General features: G+C 40.2%; 1 protein-coding gene across 3 annotated transcripts in view; it reads left to right on the top strand.

The window, feature by feature from the left end:
* Positions 1–22149, top strand: part of RASAL2 (RAS protein activator like 2) — a 191748-nt gene that overhangs the window by 127429 nt on the left and 42170 nt on the right. For all 3 annotated transcript variants that reach the window (XM_064454460.1, XM_064454461.1, XM_064454462.1), the window contains exons 4-5: positions 8352–8458; positions 21650–21759. In XM_064454460.1, the coding sequence (XP_064310530.1) occupies positions 8352–8458; positions 21650–21759 (217 nt within the window). The remainder of the gene's footprint in view (positions 1–8351; positions 8459–21649; positions 21760–22149) is intronic.

Genomic DNA, 22149 nt, shown 5'->3' on the forward strand with positions numbered 1-22149 from the left:
AAGCAGCCTCCTGGCCCATTGAGAGGAACAGGAAAGAGCGGTCGAGCTTTGATGCATCCAGGAGCCAGTCACTTGTGAGAATATCCTAATAACCAGAGCAAAGGATCGCTTTTTAGAGGATGCCTCGACTCACAGTCCTTTTGCAGAGAGTAAAAAGATTGGTTTTGAAAGCTGAGGCTCAAAGCTGTTGTTTAATAATGAGGATAATAAATATTGATATCATACTAATGTGTGTCTCAGTCATAAAACTCTAAACAAATTACATTGCGGGAACAAGTTACCACACATCAGCTGATCTGTGTTAATTGTTTGTGTGCAATCTCTCTGCAGCAAACACAAGGTAATTTGAATTAGCAGGGGCAGTCCAAGATCATTAGGAACTAACGAGGACATCAGCATCTTCAGGTCATGTGCAGTAGCTCCTTGTGTCTGCTTTTGTGTTGGCACAGTTGTCCAGGCAATTTGTATGTCTGTGTCTAGAGTCAACCGTTAGAGGAGGCTTTAGAGGCCGATGCATGAGGAGGTTAAAAAGGGGCAACTATTTCGAATTTTGTTTGGCCGCGCATGTCACGCAGAGGATACGTTGAACAGTTTAGGGACGTGCATCTGTTTCATTTCTGCCTCAGGTTTGCAGAGCTGGAGGATTCGTTCCTCCGCCTCAAAGCAAACACATCAGTCTAATAACAGCTGATGTTGTACTCAGTAAATGCCACATAGAGTTCCCTCAGAACATTCTGCGAAAAGAAATTGTGAGAGTCAGTACTTGAAACAGAAATTATCATCTCCTGTGATATTCTTGCCCTTTCTTCCAGCCTCCTCTGTGTATTCATCTGCTTTGCATGTTAGGTCTTGTCTTTCAGACTGTAAAGTCCTTTAGGAATGAATAGCTTAAATGTCTTTTGAGTGACTTACTGTCATTTGGGTTGCTTGCTATGCACCTTCTCAACTAGGCACTAATTCAATTATACTTTTTTTATATGCCAGCACAATGCAAGTGTCTAACACCAACAGAATTACCTGTCTGTAAATTAAAAATCTTTGATATTTACCTGGATCATCTTGCAAGACTTGTCTGATCGACTCAATCCCTAGTAAAGCACAGTATCTTCTTTTAAAATCCCTGCTAATGGATTGGGAGAGTTTTTGATCATAATTGGTATCTAGCAGCTGTTTGATGATGGAGTTCTATAGCAAGTGAGCTTTGCAGTTTCCTTTGTATTTCCCTTTCCAGGCTTCGTAGCTCTTGTGCCATTTAGTATCCTGTGACTTGATTCTGTTCTCTCTGATGTATCTTCTTGTGGGTTTTTCCCACCTGTCTAGTTCTCTTGAGAAGTGTAGAAAAGCTATCACTGCAAACTTCATTTTTTTCCTTTAAGTTATAACTTGTAGAATTTGCATAATGTATTTTAGTCAGGACGCGAACTTAGACTTTGGGACTTAAATCAGATGGGGATTTTTGAGTTTGCTTTTACCCTAAGCTTCTTACATAGGCATTCAGTTAAATTTTTATGACAGTCTGAATTGGGCCCAAGTCTGGTTTCTCCCCAAGTGAGCAAAATGAGAGAGAATGCTTACTGCAAGATAAAACATTGACAATTTTATTTATTTTTATATAAGGCGTCCTATTTCATTAGGTAATATACATCTGAAAGATGCTGTTCAGACATTTCTTCTTGTTCCTTCTAACATATCTCCTAATGCTTTCTCTCTTTCTGCTTTTTATTACTGTCTTTAATTTTGTCAGCTGGTATGTATTTTCACCAGGGTAGAAGAAACCATAAGTAAATAGTGACTGCACCCAGCAAGATCTCCTTCTCATTAGTGCTGTCACATGAGCACTCTGAAACAACCCTAAAGAGACAATGAGACAAAAATAGTCTCTTCTGTCTTCATGAAGTTGTGAATGCCATACTGTTACTGCATGTATATGCTGTGCTGATACATCATAAACTGCCTTGGAGTATGTTGAATTTTTGTACATGTTGAAATGCTTATTTACTTTTAAAAAGCTCTAAAAGTGGATTAGATACTCCCTTTTTAATAGGCTCAACGCAGTAGTTTATTTGGAATGGAAGTACTTGAATTAGCAGCCCAGCTTAATATTCCCACTTGATGAACATCCACTCACGCGTATAAAACGTTTTCTAAAATGACACATATATGTATGTTGGTTTCTAATTTTTTTTTTAATATATGCATATAGGAGGAGACCAAACCATCAGCGTCAAAAGCACCTTCATTATTATGCACTGTAGTAGGTGATCAGCAACTTGCAATGAAAATAGTTAATAAAAATGTAGCAGAGTAGAAAGGCAGTATCTCTGGTTTGGTTTGTTTTCCTGCCTTACAAGTTAAAAGTTTTAGTGTACTGTCTTTGTAAAGTAGTACCTTTACTTTGTACACTTTACTTTGTAAAGTGTAGTTCCTGTTGTCTGTGAAACATATTGAATCTCTGGTGGTTTGTCTCTGTAGTAAACCACTCAACTGGTGGTTACATCTATGAATAACATCTTCCAAAACTAGCTACCAGCAGCAAACCCGTAAGTTCTCCAGCCCTTCCAGGCTTAGATTTGAGTATGTTATTTCTTTAAGTGTGTTTGTAGAAGAAATACTAAGTCACAGAAAAAGTCAAGTTCTGCAGGTTTTTATTCTGTATTTGTTTTGTAGTTAATCCATAAGACTGATTGGCCTTTTGAGAGAGTAGAAAATAACGCTGAAGGAGGCCTTGAAATCCTTTAGTCCTTTCCTAGTACGTTGCTTCATCCTCACTAGGGTCTCTTCTGTCTCTCCTTTTTGAGAGAAATGTTCGCCTATCCCATTTTTACAAAGCTTCAATAACAAAGATTACTTTTCCCCAAATCCTTCCTCAAGATACTCTCTTATTTTCACCCCCTAGGAGTCAGTTATTTACCTGGGGACAATTACTTTAGTACAAGTTTATTTTAAAAATAAATAATTGCCCACAGGCCCATAAAGGGCAACTTACTTAATTTTCATGTCTTATTTTCCTAATGTACTACTTCCCTCCTGCCTCCCATGTAGGGTTTATCACACTCTAATAGTGCCTTGTTTCAAGTTAAGACTGTAAACGCTTTACGACAGAAATGGTTCATGTTCAGTACTTAGTCTAGCCATGCTGCGTCCTGGTAAGAGGCCTCTAAGGCAGCACAATATTTGAAATATATAATAACCTGTCCAGGCAGATGAATTTCTAAAATGGTGTAGATAAAAAGTAAGTATTTAGATTGTTTGTCCACGGTGGTAACTATTGCTGCATGAGTACTACAACCTTTAAAACAATGACAAATTTTGCTTAAAAAACAAGGGGTTATAGTATGTGTAGCTTATTGATCCTTCCTTCAGACAAGAGGCTAATTGCAGGATTGTTTGGTTGGTTAGCTAATGCTCTGACCAGCAGCAATTACCATTTTCTCACGGGGAGTGCCAAGGTAGCTACATAAAGGGGGTGAAAATATTTGGGTGGGGTTTGGTTTTGTTTCAGCTGGGGGCATTTTAATACAAGTGCAGCTGAGAGGCAGTCTTTGGGAGTAGTTGGTTGTATTTGTAGGTAATTGGTTGTATTGAACTGGTTTTGTGTTTTCCAAATGCCTGTAATTAAGCTAGACTTGAGAGGTAGAATTAATTGATTCTTTTTATTAATCGTATTATCTATCCCCTCTAGTTGCAGACCAAGGTACCATCATATCAGGGTGTGTGCAGACAAAACAAAAGGAAGTCCCAATCCCTGCAATCTTATTATCTTTCTTTTATATTTGTAACCAGTAGATAATATACACCAGCCTTCGTCCTGGTAAAGACAATACAAAGATATCAGATAAAGATATTTGGAGAATGAATTTGAGGATGGTTTTTTTTTTCCCCTCAATATAATTTATGTCTTGGAAGGAAATATTAATTAATTTTTTTCAGTAGTACGATTTTTTTTCAATGTATAGTAAATGTATCCTTTCACAAATCCAAATCTTTCTTGCGCATCCGAGTGAAGGATGTTGTAGCAGATAATTGGTCAGTGCAGAGCCATGTGTTATTATGAACTGCTAAAAAACACAGCTGATAAAATTGTGACTTTGATTATTGATTGTGATTTTTTAATTGATTGATTGGTTATTATGAACTGCTAGAAGTCAGGTTTGATAAAAGGTTGGTGTGCAGAATGTGACCAGGCTGAGAACTTTATTGTAGAAATGTAGGACCTGCCAGCCTGGGGCAGGTGGTCTGATCTGTCGTTTGCTGTGACAGAGACCAGTACCAGCCCCACAGGAGTAATGACAGGCAAGAGTTATGCTTGCCAGCACGTACCCCTTTCTGCATCTCCAGGTAGGTCTTTGGGACTGCTTTAGAGTCACCTCCCGGGCTTCATAAGCAGGAGCTCAGATCTGGAGATGGCCTTGCCAGTCCTAGGAGGATACAAGCCCAGTCTGGAAGGTGCCGCAGTATTGACTTAAGTTCCACTGAGACCGTGCAGTAGTTTCATTGCATTGCTCTTTGCAAAATCATGGACACTCCTGTAACCTTTCTTTCTGTGGCCATGCTTGCAAGTTCAGTAACTTAATTCTTTTCACTGTAACACCTGAGGATGTTTCTTTGTTCCTGATTGGTTTTCCTGCCCTTCTCCAATCCATTTCTAATTCAGAAAAATGGAGATAGAGTAGCAAGCACTGTCCTGCAAAGCCAGGAGGTTCATTTCATCTTTACTTCCTCCACCGGGAGAAAAAGCTTTTCACAGTAGAATACAAATTCCCACAACAGCAAGGTTTCGGATTTCAAGTGGCCAGAGCACCCAGCAATAGGAAATTCAGATGGAGTCCAAGAGCCGCATCCTGACCGGAGGTCATTGAGGCTACGCCGCTGTGCCCGAGATGGTTACCTTCAAAGGAGGTCAATCATCACCACTACTCATAGTAGTAAGTGGCACCTGTCTTACCAAACCTGCCTTCTGGCCAACAAAACAAGCTTTGGTGTTGCAGAGGGTAGAGTGGCGCAATATAAAGATGTGAAGAGAGACCTACCTTCATTGTATCCTTGGGCAGTTCCCTTTTCGGAGGCATCTGCTGTTAATGAGTAATTGTCTCAGGTAATTTGTAACTGACTATTTCTATGTGTAAATATTTATTTGCATAAATATTACTTCATATCACCAATCTATGAGTTGCTAAACTAAAAGTGTCCCATAGGGATGTTTACAACTCATTTGTTTGATGAATTATTTTTTTAAGGTTGAAAAGGGAAACATCTGTCTACCTTGTTGGGTTTTTTTTCCTTCCCAGAAATTGAGACTGGATGAAAAGGCCTTCATATTGTTTATCCATAGAAACAATGTGATTTATCTGTAGTCTTGGTCCCTGAGTGTGAGCAATGCAGAAAGCAGTTGTAATTTAATACTAAGCCCATGAGAGGTGCATTGATTTTTACAGCAGGTGAAGATTATGCAGGAGTAGCCTCTAGCATTACTTGTGGAGCAAGGGAGGGAACTGTCTTAATTTTTTGCCTTGTGGTGACAGTATAGATTTTTTTTTTTACACAGCTCAGCAAAAATACTGTTCTACAGGCATCATAGCAGGTTGCTTTAGCTTTTGATTTCCAGTTAACACATCTCGTCAATTTTGCTATGTCTAGATGGTCTTTTTCCTGCAGACTGAGCATGTTGTTCATTTGCTCTTGTTTTTTGGAAGGAGAAGAGAGGGAAAGGTAGTTTTATTTTTAGTTCATTGCAGGCACCTTGTGAATATTTATTTTCCTTTCCCCATTTGGTATGCTTCTGTGCTGGTCTGAGAACAGAAGAAACTCATTTTACCAATGGAATCTCAGTGGTTTGTTTGCAGAGAGCTTGAATTTCTGCTGGGTGGATGTAGGGGGAAGAGGGAAGGCAGGGAGAGCCAGGCGTGTTCCTTGTTGTAGCTTTTCAAATCTATTTGGTTTAAACTTAAACTTTTTCCTAAACTGTCCCTCCTGCAGAACTTATTGTTGAAAATAGCAGGGAATTCAGGCTCCTGCTTTCATTTATGACTCAGCGAAGTTAACAGACTGTGTTAAATGACTGAAGCAGCTTTGATGTGATTTCCTGTGTTTGAGAAGTGGAGAACGCCAAACCTATTACGTTACGCATTACTATTTGATGTAAAATAAAAGGTGCTCGCCTTAGACCCCGGTTCCAAGTGAATATATCACTCCCATTTGCTTGCATTACATTTACAGTGAGAACAGCAGAAGCAATCGTAAAAATCCTACGTAATACAGCGCTCTCTGGGAGAGTTAATACTTACAGGTGCTGCAGAAAATAAGTTTCCCTTCGTAGAGGCAGGGGGAGGATGCGGTGATATAGAAGAGTGCATCTTCAGATAAAACTAGCAACCTCTGCAAAGGCTCCTGAGGCGGTGGGACTGACCGTTATTCAAAAACCTTGGTCTAGCACTGGCCCTGCTCCAAGCGCTTTGTTCTCTAAAGGTGCCCTGACAGGGGCTTACCCTCCAGCACTGGAACAGGTGATGCCTTCTTAGCTGTAAGCAAAAATGCCCGATGCTGCTCATCAGCTGAACAAGAAATCTCCCCAAAACAGTATTGCTCTATTGCAGTTATTGCGAGCTTTGACAGACCATGATTTACTTGGTCGGTGCAAGCAGGGCTTGTGCATCGTCCTCATGGTCGGCAGCGAGCGGCTGTGCCCTGCCCATTTTCCCATGGTAGCTACATTGTGTGTTAAGAATTGTTTGCCCAGTTTAAGAGGCAGTTCTCCCTCTTAGCAGTTTTTTCCCCATCAATGGTTAAAAGCAGACTGAGAGGCTGAATGTTAGCGGTTTGGTGTTTTAAAAGATAAATATCTACAGTGTGAGACACTAATACTGCAGGGTCCAGATTTCTTAGCCTCTCGTTCAGTGTGCTCCATTTTGTCGTTCTTCAAGCATCCATGGGAGATACGTATTATAACTCTGGTGAAATCAAAATCCGGTATGCAAAGGCATCACAAGTAATGTTATCCCTGAAGAAGGCTTTTCGCATTTTTTTCTTCGGTTATGTTGAGGAGAACACTGCTCTCGTGGCACCAGCTGGCTGTCTATCTCTGTAAACCTTTTTTGCTGCTGTGAATCAGGATATACAGTGAAATTTTCTGTAGCGGAGGGAAGCCGGCAGTTGGGCGTCTGTTAATAGCCTGAAAGTAACTAATGAGGATGTGCAGTCGGAGCGATTGATTGAATAGCTGCAGTCCTGTGTGTTTCTTTTTCACATGCTCGCTCGCTCTCTGCAAGCTGTGGGAAGGGAGGGGGAACGGAGAGACCCAGCTTTCTCTTAAGTGGAAGTAGCACGGATCCCCAGGGCCAGGCGGCCAGAAATGGAAGTTTAAGCTGCATCTGTCTCTTGAAAGGAAAACGGCAGGAGTCAGAATGTCACTGTCTGGAGTCACGGCTTACTCCTTTTCTTTAAGATTCAGAAGATAACAATGGACTTTCTGCTAAGAAGTGATTTTTTCCCTCCCCATGTTGGGAGGTGTTTTGTGAAGCTGGATTCGTTTAAGTCTGGCAATTGAGCTGGAGATGGGCAGCAGTTGTGATAAAGGTATCTGTATGTATATGTATGTGTATCTAGCTATATATAAAAATGCATATACGTACAGTATATATGTATTTTTGTGTAGAGATTGTTAATACTATGTGTACTTTATTATGCTATTATTCTAGTATTTGTACTAGAAAAAGATATAAGTGCGTTTTTTATGAATATTTGTGCTCATCAGATCAGCCTGCCTGGATTTAAGATGCCAAAGTCATATCTTAGTAAGGTCATGTTGCCAGAATGAGGAGAAGTTGACCTATTTTTTTTTTTTATCTGCAGAGATATATATGTCATATTAGCTGGGCAGTTAGGCGTCTTCTGCTGGTTGCATGGTTTGAGCAAGTAGTGTGATCATATAAGACCGAACTTTGACCTTTGTGAAATTGCATTCAGCTGTGACTAAAAATGAGCTTTCCTGTGTCTTGATTTTAGTTATCTGTTAATTACGGCATTGCTTATGTTAAAAAAAAAAAAAAAAAAGTTATCTGAATACTATCTCAGAAACAGTAATAAAATACTAAATATGTTTAGCTATTGATCTTTACCAGCATTTTTTATTTTAATTGCGTATTGCCTACAATCAAGTCGGATTCAGAACCTTGAATCTGTCCGTGGAAATGCAGTTGTAATTTAGTAAGTAAGAAAGATGTAGAAAAATAGGTGAGTGTAATTCATCAGTTTAGTAATGCGCTTGAAACTTTGCTTCAGTCCTATAGAGCATAAAACCTGACTATTCCCCACCTCCCGGCACCCATTCACCTTCTTTTTCCTCTTTTCCTTAGAGGTCCCAGCAGAGAGATCTCCTCGCAGACGGAGCATCTCCGGGACCAGCACCTCTGAGAAAACCAACTCCATGGATACTTCGAATACTTCTCCTTTCAAAGTGCCAGTAAGTGTGCCTTTCCTGCAAAGGAGGAATTTTTCTCATTGAGTAGGAGGAGGAGGTTAAAATATCACAGTGTATAGCTCTGAAAAAAAGAGACTAGTTAATATTTCTAGTTGACCAGGAGGTATTGCTATTAACTGTCATGTATTATCAATGAGATTTCTGGTGGATCTGTAACTTGCTTCTTTTCCCTGGTTTGATCTGAAGTTGCAAATAGTGAAACATCAATGTTAATGTGGGCAGCGACCTATATAAATACTTTTGAAGTTGCCGCCAGGGATTGCTTTACATATTCAATTTGAACAGGAAGAAGTTCCTAAAGGAACACCAAGCTAAAGCTTGGTGGTAGCATGTTATTTTTCCCTCATGCCAATAAAGTACATAGAAAATTGCAATGGCTTTATAATTTACTTGGAGGCTGATGAAATACCTGCAGGTGTGTTAATTGCTCTTAAGCTCTTCAGTTTTTGTCGCGAGTTCGGTTGGCTGTGAATCTGCATGAGGCTTTTTCAGCTAGAGTCCGGATTTTCTTGCTTGTGCCAGTCTTTGGTCAGCGTATCCAAGAGCACAAAGGCCTTTCTATTATTAGAGCGAGGGCAAATGCTTCGAGTTAAAATGAGGTGCTTGGTAATTTTTTAACAATATTTGTTCATGTTTTAAAATATCTAACTTGAATATTGCAAATATTTTCATAACCTTCTTTATTTTTGGCAAGTAATCTGCCTACTTTAAAACCTGAGGAAAACCAGGAGAATTATCTAGTGAATATTGATTCTTTGTATATTCTCTTTGGACATGAGTACCATTTCTGTACCTTAGTGTATATGTTCTTGCTTTGCTTTAGATAGCATTCATCCCTTTTAAGCACACTTCTTAGCTCACTTTAGATCCGAACGTGTGTGAAACTTGCTTTTTGATTAAATTCTACATAGTGTCATTTTTAAAATTAAAAAAAAAAAAAAAGCCAAGGATTTAATGAGCTATTTAAATTATAAGCCAGATTGAGTTTGGTCAGAGTATATGGAATATATGGTGTTTAAAGCAACCTGTAAGCATGTGATTTATTGGAATTGAAAAGGGGACCAAGGAAGCAGTGAATATACTAGGTGTCCATACTTGGTCCCTTTTCAGAGTGATAGAATACTATAGATTTGAAGGGACCTTCAGAAGTCTCTGATCTACCCCTGCTTCAAAGCTGGACCAAATTTTATGAGGTTGCTCAGGGCATTTTCCAGTAGGGTGTTGAAAACCTCCAAGGATGCAGTTTGCATGGCCTTGCTTGACAACCTGTTCTGATGTTTGACTATCCTCATTGTGAAGAATATTTCTTTTGTAAATGCTTTCTTGTCAGAACAAAACTTGAACTTCTAATGTCTGTTGAAAGACCATGAATCACATTTTCCTCTAGTTGAAAAAATATCTGAAGTAGCAGTTAAAGCAGAATATATTGCTTAGCCTTGAGAAGAGAAAGATCAGAGGGAAATCTTAGCAATGCGTATAAATACCTGATGGAAGGGAATAAAGACAAGAGAACAAGAGGCAGTGAGCTCAAACTGAAATTCAAGAAATTCCATTTAAACGTAAGAAAAACCTTTTTTCGCTCTGAGGGTGATCAAACGCTGGAACAGGTTGCCTGGAGAGGTTGCGGAGTCTCCATCCTTGGAGATATATTCAAAAGCAGGCTGGACACATGGTCCTAAGCATCTTGCTCTAGTTTACCCTGCTTTGAGCAGGGAGGTTGGACTAGACAGTCTCCAGAGGTGCCTCCCCACCTCAGCTATTCTGTGATTCTATGAACTGTCCTCTGTCACTTCAGTGACCTGTTTTCTGGGTGGCACTTGGGGGGAAAATAGGGTCTTGGTCTAGTTGCATGTGAAGTTGTGACAAGAATATCCTGTTATATCTGAGATTTTTATGCTGAGCCCGTGGTCCACATAGTTCCAGGAAGATTTCTGAACTCTGAGAGCCTTCAAAAGTTCTACCTTTTCCTGTCTTCATTTATAAGAAATTCTCTGTCGTCTGTGTCTTCATCTATAAGTAATTGCCCTAGACTGTAGATGCATACATGTGTTGTCATAGTCTTTGTCTAACAGCTACAAGCTACATATCAGAAGTGTTTGATTACTACCTGTATCGTTTCTTTTATATGGCTCCTTTTTTCTTTGTTCCTCATTTTTGTAGTTTTTTAGTGTTGATCCTATCTTTTAAGTAATGTTTTAATGTTTCTCTAATAGTACTCTAATACTTCTTAGCTCCTGCTCCTTTTCAAAACAAAAACCTTGCAGAATGTTTCTCATTTCCCTTGGCAGTGTATTGGGCTTTTAGGACTCTGGCAAATAGGCTCAGGACGCAGTACATGGCTGCCTTTCTTGGGCATAAACCAGCAAAAAAACCTAGAAGCTATTTGTGCCACGTGTAGCTGGTATTATGCTGCTTTGTCTGCCTGGCCACCTGTATACCCAGGAGCATAATGCACCCTCCTGTCTTTCTGATAGGAAAAGGCTTCTGGCTTTGTAGGTTTTGCTCTGAATAACCCATTTGTATGCTGTTACTCCTTAACAGGTTGCAGTGCAGGTGGGGGCTGAGATCACCCTGTTTTAAAACATGCCAACTTCTGATCTGTTTAAAAGCGCAAGCTGCAATTAGAAGTCAGATTGCTTAAGAATACAGATGAGCTCAAGCCAAAACTACAGAAATAAAATACCCTGTTAACTTTGTGGATTGGCACACGTCTAATAGGTGGATGATAAGATAGGGAAGAATCATGTTTCTTCCTTTGATTTATATTAAGAATTTCCCAGCTCTCAGAAGTAGGTAAGATGACTTGTGTGTCTCACGGAAATCTCAGATCAGTGATCTGAGAAGAGCTTCAAATGAAGGATGTAAGGGGTGCCTATAATGGCTTTAAATTTGTGTGCGTGAGGTCATCTTTATTTGACAGGTATTTATTGTACATATAAAGGAGATTAAGAGAACTTGTGTTATCGTTTTTCTAAAACATTGACACCTACAGTATCGGTCAGAGGGCTATAGGCAGCCGCAATGTAGTGCTGTCTCAGTTACTCTTTCTGTGGACCTGACTCTGTGCCATACCTCTTCTACTCACTGCTTGGATTTCTAACAGAAAGCAGTTTAAGGCAGGGGACAGCTTAACCTTCTTCCATACTGATGGAAAATTATGCTGAGACTTTCATAATAAGTTGCTTTTACAGCTTTTTAAGTTTGCCTCTCAGAAAGCTATTTAAAAGCTGTCTTCTCAATAGGACAGTGGCTTCCAGCATGTTCTGTGCAGTTTTTTTTCCTTTCAAACGCCAGGCAGTGGTACTCACTCAGAACAAGGCATCTGGTTTTTTAATACTACTAATTGGCATTTGTTTAGCATCTGGAATTTTGATTCATAACAGCATAATGGCCTTTAAGCGAACATTTCCTTGACAAGACATTTTTTAAGTAGTCTCTTCAGTGGCAGTGGTCAATGAAGGATTTATTTTTAAGGGGCTGACGTGCAAAGTTCAGGAAATTTGCCTTCCTACCTCCTGCACGTGCACTGGAGGAAAAGACATACTATTTTCTGAAAAGTAGAATTTCAGTAGTTTACACTCTTTCTCAGGACTAACCACTACACAGACCGGCATGTAGGACATGTTTGTTCTGGTTATCTCTCACCAAGGGGGATAAGTGGATTCTGCTGATGCTTACATTGCACAGCAGAAGGCATACACACAGAGATAAGCACCATTGGTGCTTGTCCTTTCTTTTTCTTCCCCGTTTCTCCAAATATTATTGTCTGCAGGTAAAACATTAGTCTCCATCTAGGTTCAGTTGTGTTACTTGCCCTTTGACAATTTCCAAGCATATCTGGGAGGAATATTGAGAAAGAACGGAAGGGCACGAAAGGTAGGAAAATTGAGGTGAGGAAGTGTGTGTCTTCTTACATATAGACAGATGTGTGCCTTTTATAGATACGCATATATAGTAAGAGTCATATTGTTAATAATTATTTGACTGAGCAAATAGGAAGGCAGACGGAACTGGCTAGAAGTAGGCATCGTGACGCATAGGCGGGCGAGAAACCAGCTTTTCCCTTCCCACACACACTATGTCCTGGCAGAGTGTCTCAGTCTCAGTGCATCCCGTTCCCTGCTGTTGCACTGTCCCGGTAGCACTGCGGCAAGCTACCATATTTTCTCATTTCTCGGCTATTGGAATTGAGGGACCAGGGTAAATATAAGATTATAAAAATCTTCAAACCTCCTCTATTGGCAGAGTAGAGAGGAATTGCTAAACCCCTTTTCAGACTCGCATTATGCTCTCCAATTTTTGTTTCTTTGGGGTAGGGTTGTTAGCGAGTTGTTATTATAAATAACATATGATTCATCCATATCTGCTAGCTATTAGGGAAAAAAGACAAGAAAAAGGGAAAGAGGTGCAAATGAGATAGGAAAGCCAGAACACAATCTTTGAAGTAAAGAAAATTATTTTTATAGGAACCCTGTCTGAATGTGATGGGAAGACTGGTACTTACAGATTGCCTTCCTTGGTTTGTTTCTGGTCGAGAGTACAATTGGATCTAAAGAAATATTGTCTGCCTCTTTGCTCTTTAAGAGTACTGCTAAATGGAACAGAAGACAATGCAGCCAGCTTAAGTGAAGGTCAAAGCTTGATGAGATCTCGTGGCTGCCCAGCCTCATCTTTTATGCAGTCAGCAAGATTGTTGCTTCTCCAGAGCGCTGCTCCGCTACCGACATGCTGCTGGGTTAGGACAAGTCTAATCTTTTCTGGCCATGTGACCTGATGGCATACAAATACATATTTTTAATTCTGCACCAGCAACAATGCAGAGATGGAATTGTTGATGTACATTAATGTGAGGCGTTGTGGCATCCTTAATGAAAAACTGTCTGTTCTAAAATCTGTCCTCCCTATTGTAAGATCAACATTTTTTCTTCCACTTTCCACTCTTTTCTCACCACAACATGTTTGTTTGACTCTGCTTTAATTTTTTATCGTTTGCCTGTGATGTGATGGCTTAGGTGTGCTGGCTATTATTCCGTGGATTTTGTGTTGGAAGGCATAAATGGGTGATTGGCTATCTCCAGGATGCTCACCAAGTTCTCATCCATGCCTGTCTTTGGTGGTAACACCATTCTTAGGCTCTATAACCTTCACAACATCATTCTGCCACAGTGGATTTGTTCATTAGGTCAAATTTTAGCGTTGAGTCAGATAATGAGTATATCCAGTCCATGACACCGTCTGGTAGACCTCAACAGCAGGAACATTATTCTTGTGTTTGGTGTAAACTTGACTTCATCTAATTCCCCTGCAATTAATGTAGGGGAACTATGAAAGTATATCGCTTTAAACACTGGTCATATTCCAGTCGTCCTTGGCTTAACAGTATTTAAATGTGTACCGACTCATTCTGTTCTTCACATCCAAATCATGGCTTAGTCAAGTTATGCAGAGTCTAATTAATGCATCCTCTGCAAATCAGTCCTTCTGGCTCTTTTATCACTTTTCTTGCTCTTCTGTTTTTAATTCCCTTCAATTGATTCTCCAAGTTCTGGTACTAAAGTTCACAGGAATGTGTGTTATCAGTTTCTAATTGCTCACAACCCTTTGTAGTATTTCTGTCCTCCCTGGCCCTCGCTTAACCTCCTAATTTAATATAGCTCAGTGTAATTAATGTGCTGTTTAACTTTTCTTCCAGATCATTAACAAAGATGTTAAACAGAAGCAGCCATGCCACTATCCCCACCACATCCCATTGGACCCTTTCTTCTACCTTGATACCTTATCACTTGTCGTAATTACTCTTCTTAGATATTCCTGCAGCCAGTTCTCGGGTTTGTGTTGCTAGCTTTGACAGAGTTCACTTCCATTAATTTTTCTAATTAGTATGTGTGTTGTATTATCAAAGGGTTATCTGAAGTTTGGGCTGCTTTTACTGGCCGTGTGCCAGGGGACTAAAGAGCCAGGATCACGAAAGTTATTGCCTCCTTCCTGACATGAGGGAAAGACAAAAATGCAGCCACTTGAAATGTGGTGGGGTAGGTTCGAGACCATCACTTCTCCACATACTTCACCAACTGCAGCCAATGTGTTGACAAACCATTGTTTGATTAAACATCCTGGTAGACTCAGGTGACCTGATTCGTATAATATTTATTGTTTATCACTGTTGTTTTGTTGTTCTCTAGACAGACTTCTGACCTTTATTCCTTAATTCCTGGATATGGGCTTTTAAGGATGCTCTTTTCTCATGCTACTGCCTGATGTGGGCAGCTCCGATGAAGGCAGCCAGCCTCAGCAGCCAGGCTCTGCTCCCAGTCACACCCATGCTAAAAACCGTGCTGAACTGGGATCTGAAAAGCTGACGTAGCTCTCCCCAGCTATCTGGTAGCTCTTGTTTCTTCATGAATTTTTAAATATGATTTCCAGTGACTTGGGATTTGATTCCTTTAGTACTTTTGACTGCATATCACCCAGAGTACATGCAATCTTATGATACATTGTATTAATGGCTGTATTATTAAGGTATCCCTGTTGCGGTATCCTCTCCATTTCCTTGTTTTCTTATTATTGTTTGTCATGGTTTAGCCACTTAAACTTTTTCATCCTATTCTGCATCCCTCCTGTGGCTATAGACAATTTTTCACTGGAAAGTTGAAATTGTTACCTGGCCAAATCTGCAGTGCTGTCCCATCAGGGGAAGAATATCTTCCTGTTCCTTGCTGTTGATCAGCTTGTGTCCTGAAGCATGATAATTGCTCACTCTTGTTATTTTTAAACCTGACTAATGCAGCTACATATGTTGTTATTCCTTATATAAACACATAATCCTTTTTTAATCTTGCTGAAAAAAATTTGTATAATATCTTGTGGTAGAGAATTCTGTGGGCTGATTTATAGATAGCATTAGAAAAGTCTCCTGACAATCAGTTAAATGTGCTGCCTCTCCCGTTAAATTGCCCCTTGGTTTTCTTATGTAACAGGGTGCATAGGGAGCTTAGTTAATTTCCGTTCTATTTGTTTTATACATCTATAATCCCTTCTTGCTTTTGTTTCTAAAATAAATAGTTGGTCTTTAAAACATATCATTTGTAAATCCCCCTCTTGTCTGACTTTAATCAGTTTATACTTCTGGAGTTTAGTTTTGTTCTAGTTTTCTTGCTGAGATGAGAATATCAGAAGAGAGCGGTGCATTACTGTGAAAGCTATGGCAGATTTACCTAATACCACTTCACTTTTATTGTGCTTTATCCTTTGTTTATACATCCAAACATGTTTTCCATTGTTTTCTGCCAGTGCACAAACTACCTCTTCAGTGACATAGTGCCAGGCTTTTGGGATGAGTTGATGGTGGAATTTGACTGTTGTAATCACTGTCTTGTTCTTTATATTACCACCAAGGTGTACACATATTTGTTTTCATCTGCTTTTGTACTGTGTGAGTGGCTGAGAGTCTTTTCAAAGGTAGTCACTGCTAATATTTTAATAACAAGTGTTACTGAGCTGATAAGCAAACTTCTCTGCCTCCTTGCTAGTTGCACTGGGGTTTTGTTGGTCTACATGGGATTGTAAACTTCACCATGTTTGCTCCTAATCCCGGGAATATCCTGCTAGTGTATATTTCTGTTTTATGACCTGGCTATCTTCCCCTGCTTCTTTGCTTCCCACAGCTTTACAGCATTACTGGCACTGGAGAGCGTTTCACTTGGCTACAATTTTTTTTCCAGATAGCTGCTTGTAAGCAACTTAAGAAATAAAATGCTTCGTGTGCTAACAATGCACGGTAGTCAGGAGGCAGTTCCGCTGCCACCCATAGTCACTCGGGTGTTATCTTTATACACATCCAAACCTTCCCCTCAGAGAGAACAAGTCTCATCGTTCTGTAAATGAAGTTACCCACCTGCTGTTATTAATAATGCATTAGTGCTCCTCATCGAGAATTATAGATGTTCATTGCAAGCCTCCAAAAGCCAATGTGTTTGTTCTCAGAAATACCTCACGTAGGTAGCAGAGCTGCAAACCACAGCACTGTATATAAGATAAACCTTTATTGTCACCCATTTTACCCTGGTTTTTGTGCTTTGAAACTTCCACTAATAATGTTGCATTTTATCAATGGATAATTAATGTAATAGATATATAGTTTTATTAGTTCATGGCTGAATTAACCTTTCACTTTCAAAACAGCAAAGACCATCGTTATTTATTATGCATGGGCTGTTCTCTCCAAAGTGAAGAATCAGTGTGTCTACAGGGAGCAATAGTCGAAGAGTTGAGTACTCCATACTCAGGCTGTTTTTGAATACGTTGGGCGTTCATGTGCTGTTCTCCTGAGATTAAGGACAGGCAGACAGTTGTCATCTGGCATGGAGTGAGCATTTCCCAAAGCCAAAGCTGCCCTGAACAACCACCATCCCTGAGTTTAAAATACTTGGGGGTCAGAGTTTCTATGCATTCCCTGTGCAGCTATGGAGGGAAGTTACAAAAGCCTGCTGAAATTATCACTTCTCCTGTGGCAATTTCTTCTTGGCAGAGTGAGAGAGATGAGTTGCTTAACTTCCAAATGAGATTAATAGAATTCTCAGTGGGGTTGAACTATTTTTAGATGTTGTATCATTGGATTTCTTGCCCCAGTGTTTGATGCTTTTGGCTGGGATGGTGAACCTGCTCTGAACCACAGGCCTGATTGCGCGTGTGCTTGTACTCTCTCTCCGCCCGTTCACCTAAACCTGTGGCTCTGAGGGGAATTTGTACTAAGCTTTGCTGCATTAGGTGTGGACTATCAATCTGTCTCTTGAGGGATTAAGGCACAATTCTTCTACAGTTACTCTCTCTCTGGACTCCTTAAAACACTATGTTTACACAGTACTGATCTTTTCAGATTGCATCCTAGCTAATTTATCCTACTAAATATTTTGTACTTTTTCTGTTAAGAGCATAGTCTCATAATTTCTGACAGTTTGGGTAATAAATTTATGTCTTTTTGTTGGAGGGTGTGTGTCTAAGCAGTAAAATTCCCACTTTTAAAAAATGTTCCATGATGACTCTTAAAGCTCAGACACTTTGTTACATTTAGGTAAAAGAAAGAAAAAGCAGTGTATTTTGTGTTGAAATAAGTATTTAAGAGAAATACATAGACAATAAGAAGTAAGGAGTTTTTTGCATTTTTAATGGTACAACCTACAGTTATTAGCATTGGCAGGGATTTTTTCTCTAAAGAAGGTAAAGGAAGAGGAAAAAAAACTTTCCATTAGGTGGTATTGTTGCAGAAAAAGTTTATTTTTCATCACTACATCTTTTTTATGTCTGCATTCAGTATTTAAAAGTATTTTCTTTGGCAAATGGAAGTCAAAAAGCTCTGCTCGCTTCTGGCATGAGTGAATTTTTCATGCTGCTCCCAGGTTGTCCATCTGTAAGCACTGGTCCTACATGAACTGCCGGCAAAGTACAGAGAGCAAATATTGCAAATGTTTTCAGGTCTTTTGACGGTGACCAATAAGTACACTCTTTGTTTGAGTAATTTTTATCCTTAAGTATGTTCTTACCCTAATATTATTTTTTTTGTGGTACAGTCAACTCTGGATAGCCTTATTCAACCCCAGATAGCATATTTATTTCATTACGGAATGGATTATGTTCAATTAAACCAAGAACATATTTCACTAATGTTAAAGCAATGCTAATTTAAATTTGTGCATGCACAGAAAACTGAATATTCACGGTCCCTTTCTGAGTGGGATTTGGAATGATTCAATATAAATACTTTTGGATCCCTGCTGAATTGGGTCAGCTTTGTCTTACTTGCCCTTAAGGGGAAAAAACCACGGGTTTTTGTGTTTGCAATCTGAGTAGCTTGAGAGGTACTGGAATGAAGCCAGGGTCCACCAGATCTGAATCCGTGTAGTTGGGTTTGTTACCTTTTGTGCTGAGAGGTCAGAATATATGAAAGTGCCTTTGAAAGTGCTATGCGTTCTCTGCTTGAACTGCAGCAATTAGCCCCAAGAGAAGCCCAAGAGCCTGTATTGATCACGGTTTTTTTCCAAAGGCACTTTTTCAATACCAAGACCAAGAAAAGTGCAGGAACATGGGTAGAGTTTGAGTGGCACACACAGCTAAAAACACTGCTTCCCTTTTGACAGTACCTTTTCCCGCAGCACGCTATGTAGATTTGGGGCGCAGAGGGTGTTGCAGTATCTAGATATCAAGGCTTTTCTTTTCTACTTTATTTCCTATTACAGGAGATATAGCAGCTTTCACCCCTGAGGAGCCTGCTGGCTGGCAAGCCTCAGAAATTGAAGGGCAGCCTAAAGTGTAGCAGTCCCTTCAGATGCAGAGAACAGGTTTCCTCTTCCTTTGTCCCCTGTAGCACCATCCCACAGAGCATCCCAATTGCTCTGTGCTGCCCATGGACAGGCATGTGTCAGGCTCTGGTGTGTGTGAGCAGGTTGTTTCCTACACAAGTATTTGGGAGAGGATGATCTGCATGTGCTAGAAAGATCCTACAGCCATCATCAGGTATGGATAGGCTTTCAGTAATATATCACCATCCAAATCGCAGTGGAAGAGTGGAGACAGGCCATCTTGCTGTATGTGTTTGCTGAAGATGTCATGGGTGTGGGCCTGAGGAACTGTGGATTTGGTTGAATATTTTTTTTTAACATTTGACAGCTAAGCAAGGACTCACTTGGCCATTCACCAAAAGAAGCAGAGTGAGAACGAGTGTGAGGACAGAACCCACCTACCAATGTCTACAGATAAGGGAATTGTGCAGTTTCAAGCAGAGTTGGGATTCAGGAGTGAATTTTGTGGAAGAAGAGGGACTAACTGAATCTAAAGGGACCAAGAACAACAGAATGAGGAATGGTAGAGGGGAACTGAAGTGTGTACTTGTTTAAAAGGAAGAGGATACATTTTGTTTTAAAAGGAGCACTGAAAGTATGGGAAGAGAAAGCCAAATCTGAGACTAGAAAATTGGTTTCGAGATGCTTGCGGTGTATGTCTTGCACCTGACCAAATGGGGGCTTTGCTGTTCAGAAGCAGCTTCTTTTCCAACAATTAACCTGGCAGCCACTGATGAGAGGAGGCTGATAGCCCTTTCCTTTGAATACTGTAGAATCATAGAGCAAGCACAGGTTGGAAGGGACCTCAAAAGATCACCTTTTCAGGGAAAGGGAGCCTGGATTAAATTATGTAACACCCTGTCCAATCATAGATAAACATCATTTTTTTCCTGAAGAGGTGAAAAAGATGTAAGATTTTTCAGACTAAAGATTACAGATAAAGTCGTTTTGTGTTGTGATGGCTTAATTCTTGAGCCTGAGAGATGAACAAGTCTCATACTTCAGCCTGGCTGAGTCACATGGAACAAATAAAACACACTTGCTTTGTCAGTGTTCTGCATGGGAGAGAACAGGAGACCTTGTTTGTCTCCAATTTGCTGATTTCAGTATTACAGGGGGCAGCTGTGGGCAACATCTGTCACCTGTCCCAGACAAGCTTGTGGAGGCTTACCTTGCGAATGTGTCCAAAATTAGCTGTACTCAACTTCTGTCCTAGCAAAACACAGATGGTGGGAGAGAGGCCTGGCCCTAGCTGGCTATCACTGTCACCAGACCTTTACTAAAGTAAGGCTGTAGACCTACTGGTTCAGTCCACGCCAAAAGAACATTCACTTTGAGCAAATTCTACCAACCTATAAACAATCTATAATATTCTTAACAAGCGTGGTTTCACTCACATTTGGTAAATCTCCTGACAGCAGTGCATGGGGTACAGTGGCTCTGCGCAGCTGTTCTCTGAAGGAGCAGAACAGATTCGGCCAGTAAAATGTTGCTTAATCCTGCTGGATTAAGAACCTCTGTATGTGCTTTGATCATGCCAAAGAATGTATGTGCACCTATGTCTGCAAGCCCTGGAAATATTTTGACACAATATGGTTTATTTAAAATGCGTATTATGCTCAAAGTAATTTAAAGGGCTATAGGAGAAAATCAAAATGTGGGTGTTGAAATATGTCTGTGATTTCTGCACACGTACAGATGCAAGCACCCCTTTGTATGTCAGTGGTCAGATGTACTTATGTTATGCTACTGGTAATACAGCAGTAGCTCTTGATACTATGTACAAGGAGAGAACTATGAGGAGAGGCTGAGGGCTTGTTTATCTGGGAAGGAAAAGGCTATGGGATGATATAAGGCAGCCTGCTGCAACAGAGAGGGGAGCTACAAAGATGATGGAGCCAAACTTTTCCCTGTAGTGGCAGATGCTATAATGAGGCAGCAGCTGCAAACTGTTGCTTGGGAGGTTTCTGTTGAACACAAGGAGACTTTTTCTCACTGGAAGGGTAATGCAGCACTGGACTGAGTTTCCCAGAGAGGTGGTAAAATCTCAGTCACCAAAGGTTTTTGAGACTTAGCTAGACAAAATCAGAGTTAGGCTGGCCTAGTGCTGGTAGTACACCCAAATCGAGCAGGAGGCAGGCTAGATGATCCCCAGAGGCTCTCTCCAACTAACAATGTCTTTCATCTGCAATTGTTTGGTGAACAATTGTAGTTCATAAGAAGAGTTACTTGGAGGTTTAGTATTTTTAGATCACAGGTAGATTGTTTGAGTTGAGTTTTGCTTCAAAGCAATACCAGGACTGGTATCAAAAGTCACTAGTATGTGAAATCTTTTGAAATTTTAAATTCTGGCTATTGAGACTATTGAAATTACAAATTACTATAAGGCTTACCTGCTATATCAAAATAAAAAAGGACAACCTGGGAACAACTGTGGGTGCATTAGAAGATCATAATAAAAGACATCTTGTACTCTTAATCTGACCAAGAATTAAAAACATGGTGTGTAAAGGGGGGGTAGGAAGAAACACTGATATCTAAGACTACTCCTTATTAAATTATAATTGTGGGGGTTTGGGTCTCTTGTATTAGTTGGAATTTGTTGAAATGCACCTGTAATGTGAGCAGTGCTAATTATTGCAATTTGAAGCTATCATATACTGGAACTGTCATTACCAGTCTAGCCCTGCCTTTCTTCTGGCTGAGAGGAATCCCAGTACAGCACGTTCTGCAATCGTCACCAGGAATCACTGCTGAGCTTGGACTCAGTGACAGTGCATTAATTGATTTATTACTGGCATCAGTTTCCGTGTTTCACTTCTGCAACTTCTTGTTTTAGGGCTTCTTCAGTAAACGTCTGAAAGGGTCCATCAAGAGGACAAAGAGTCAGTCAAAGCTGGACAGGAACACAAGTTTCCGTCTCCCATCTCTCCGCAATGCTGATGACAGGTAGGGTTCAGTGATTCTCCCAAAAGGATCTCTCCTCATCCAGAGGCATTCTGCAAAATCTACACACAGTATGCATATGCACTCACAGAATGAGAGCAAGGAAGGGGATTTAACTGTTAAACTGGCAGATGGATGGGTTTTGGGCTGACTGGAGTATGTTAGAAGTTATTTAGTATTCTCTGTACCACTGACACAGGACTGAAAACTTACAGCTTTTAACAGCTGATGAAAAGTTGAGGTTAAGCATATGGATTCAACTACCCTTTTCTGCATCTGTTTCAAATAAGCTGCACGCTTCAAATTTCACGATACAAAACCACTGGACTGGTCAGCTTTAGAGAAATTTGCCTTGATGCATGCAATACTTATCCGCAGGCCAGTATGAGGGAT

This window comes from Phalacrocorax carbo, chromosome 6 (assembly GCF_963921805.1).
Source record: "Phalacrocorax carbo chromosome 6, bPhaCar2.1, whole genome shotgun sequence".
NCBI lineage: Eukaryota > Metazoa > Chordata > Aves > Suliformes > Phalacrocoracidae > Phalacrocorax > Phalacrocorax carbo.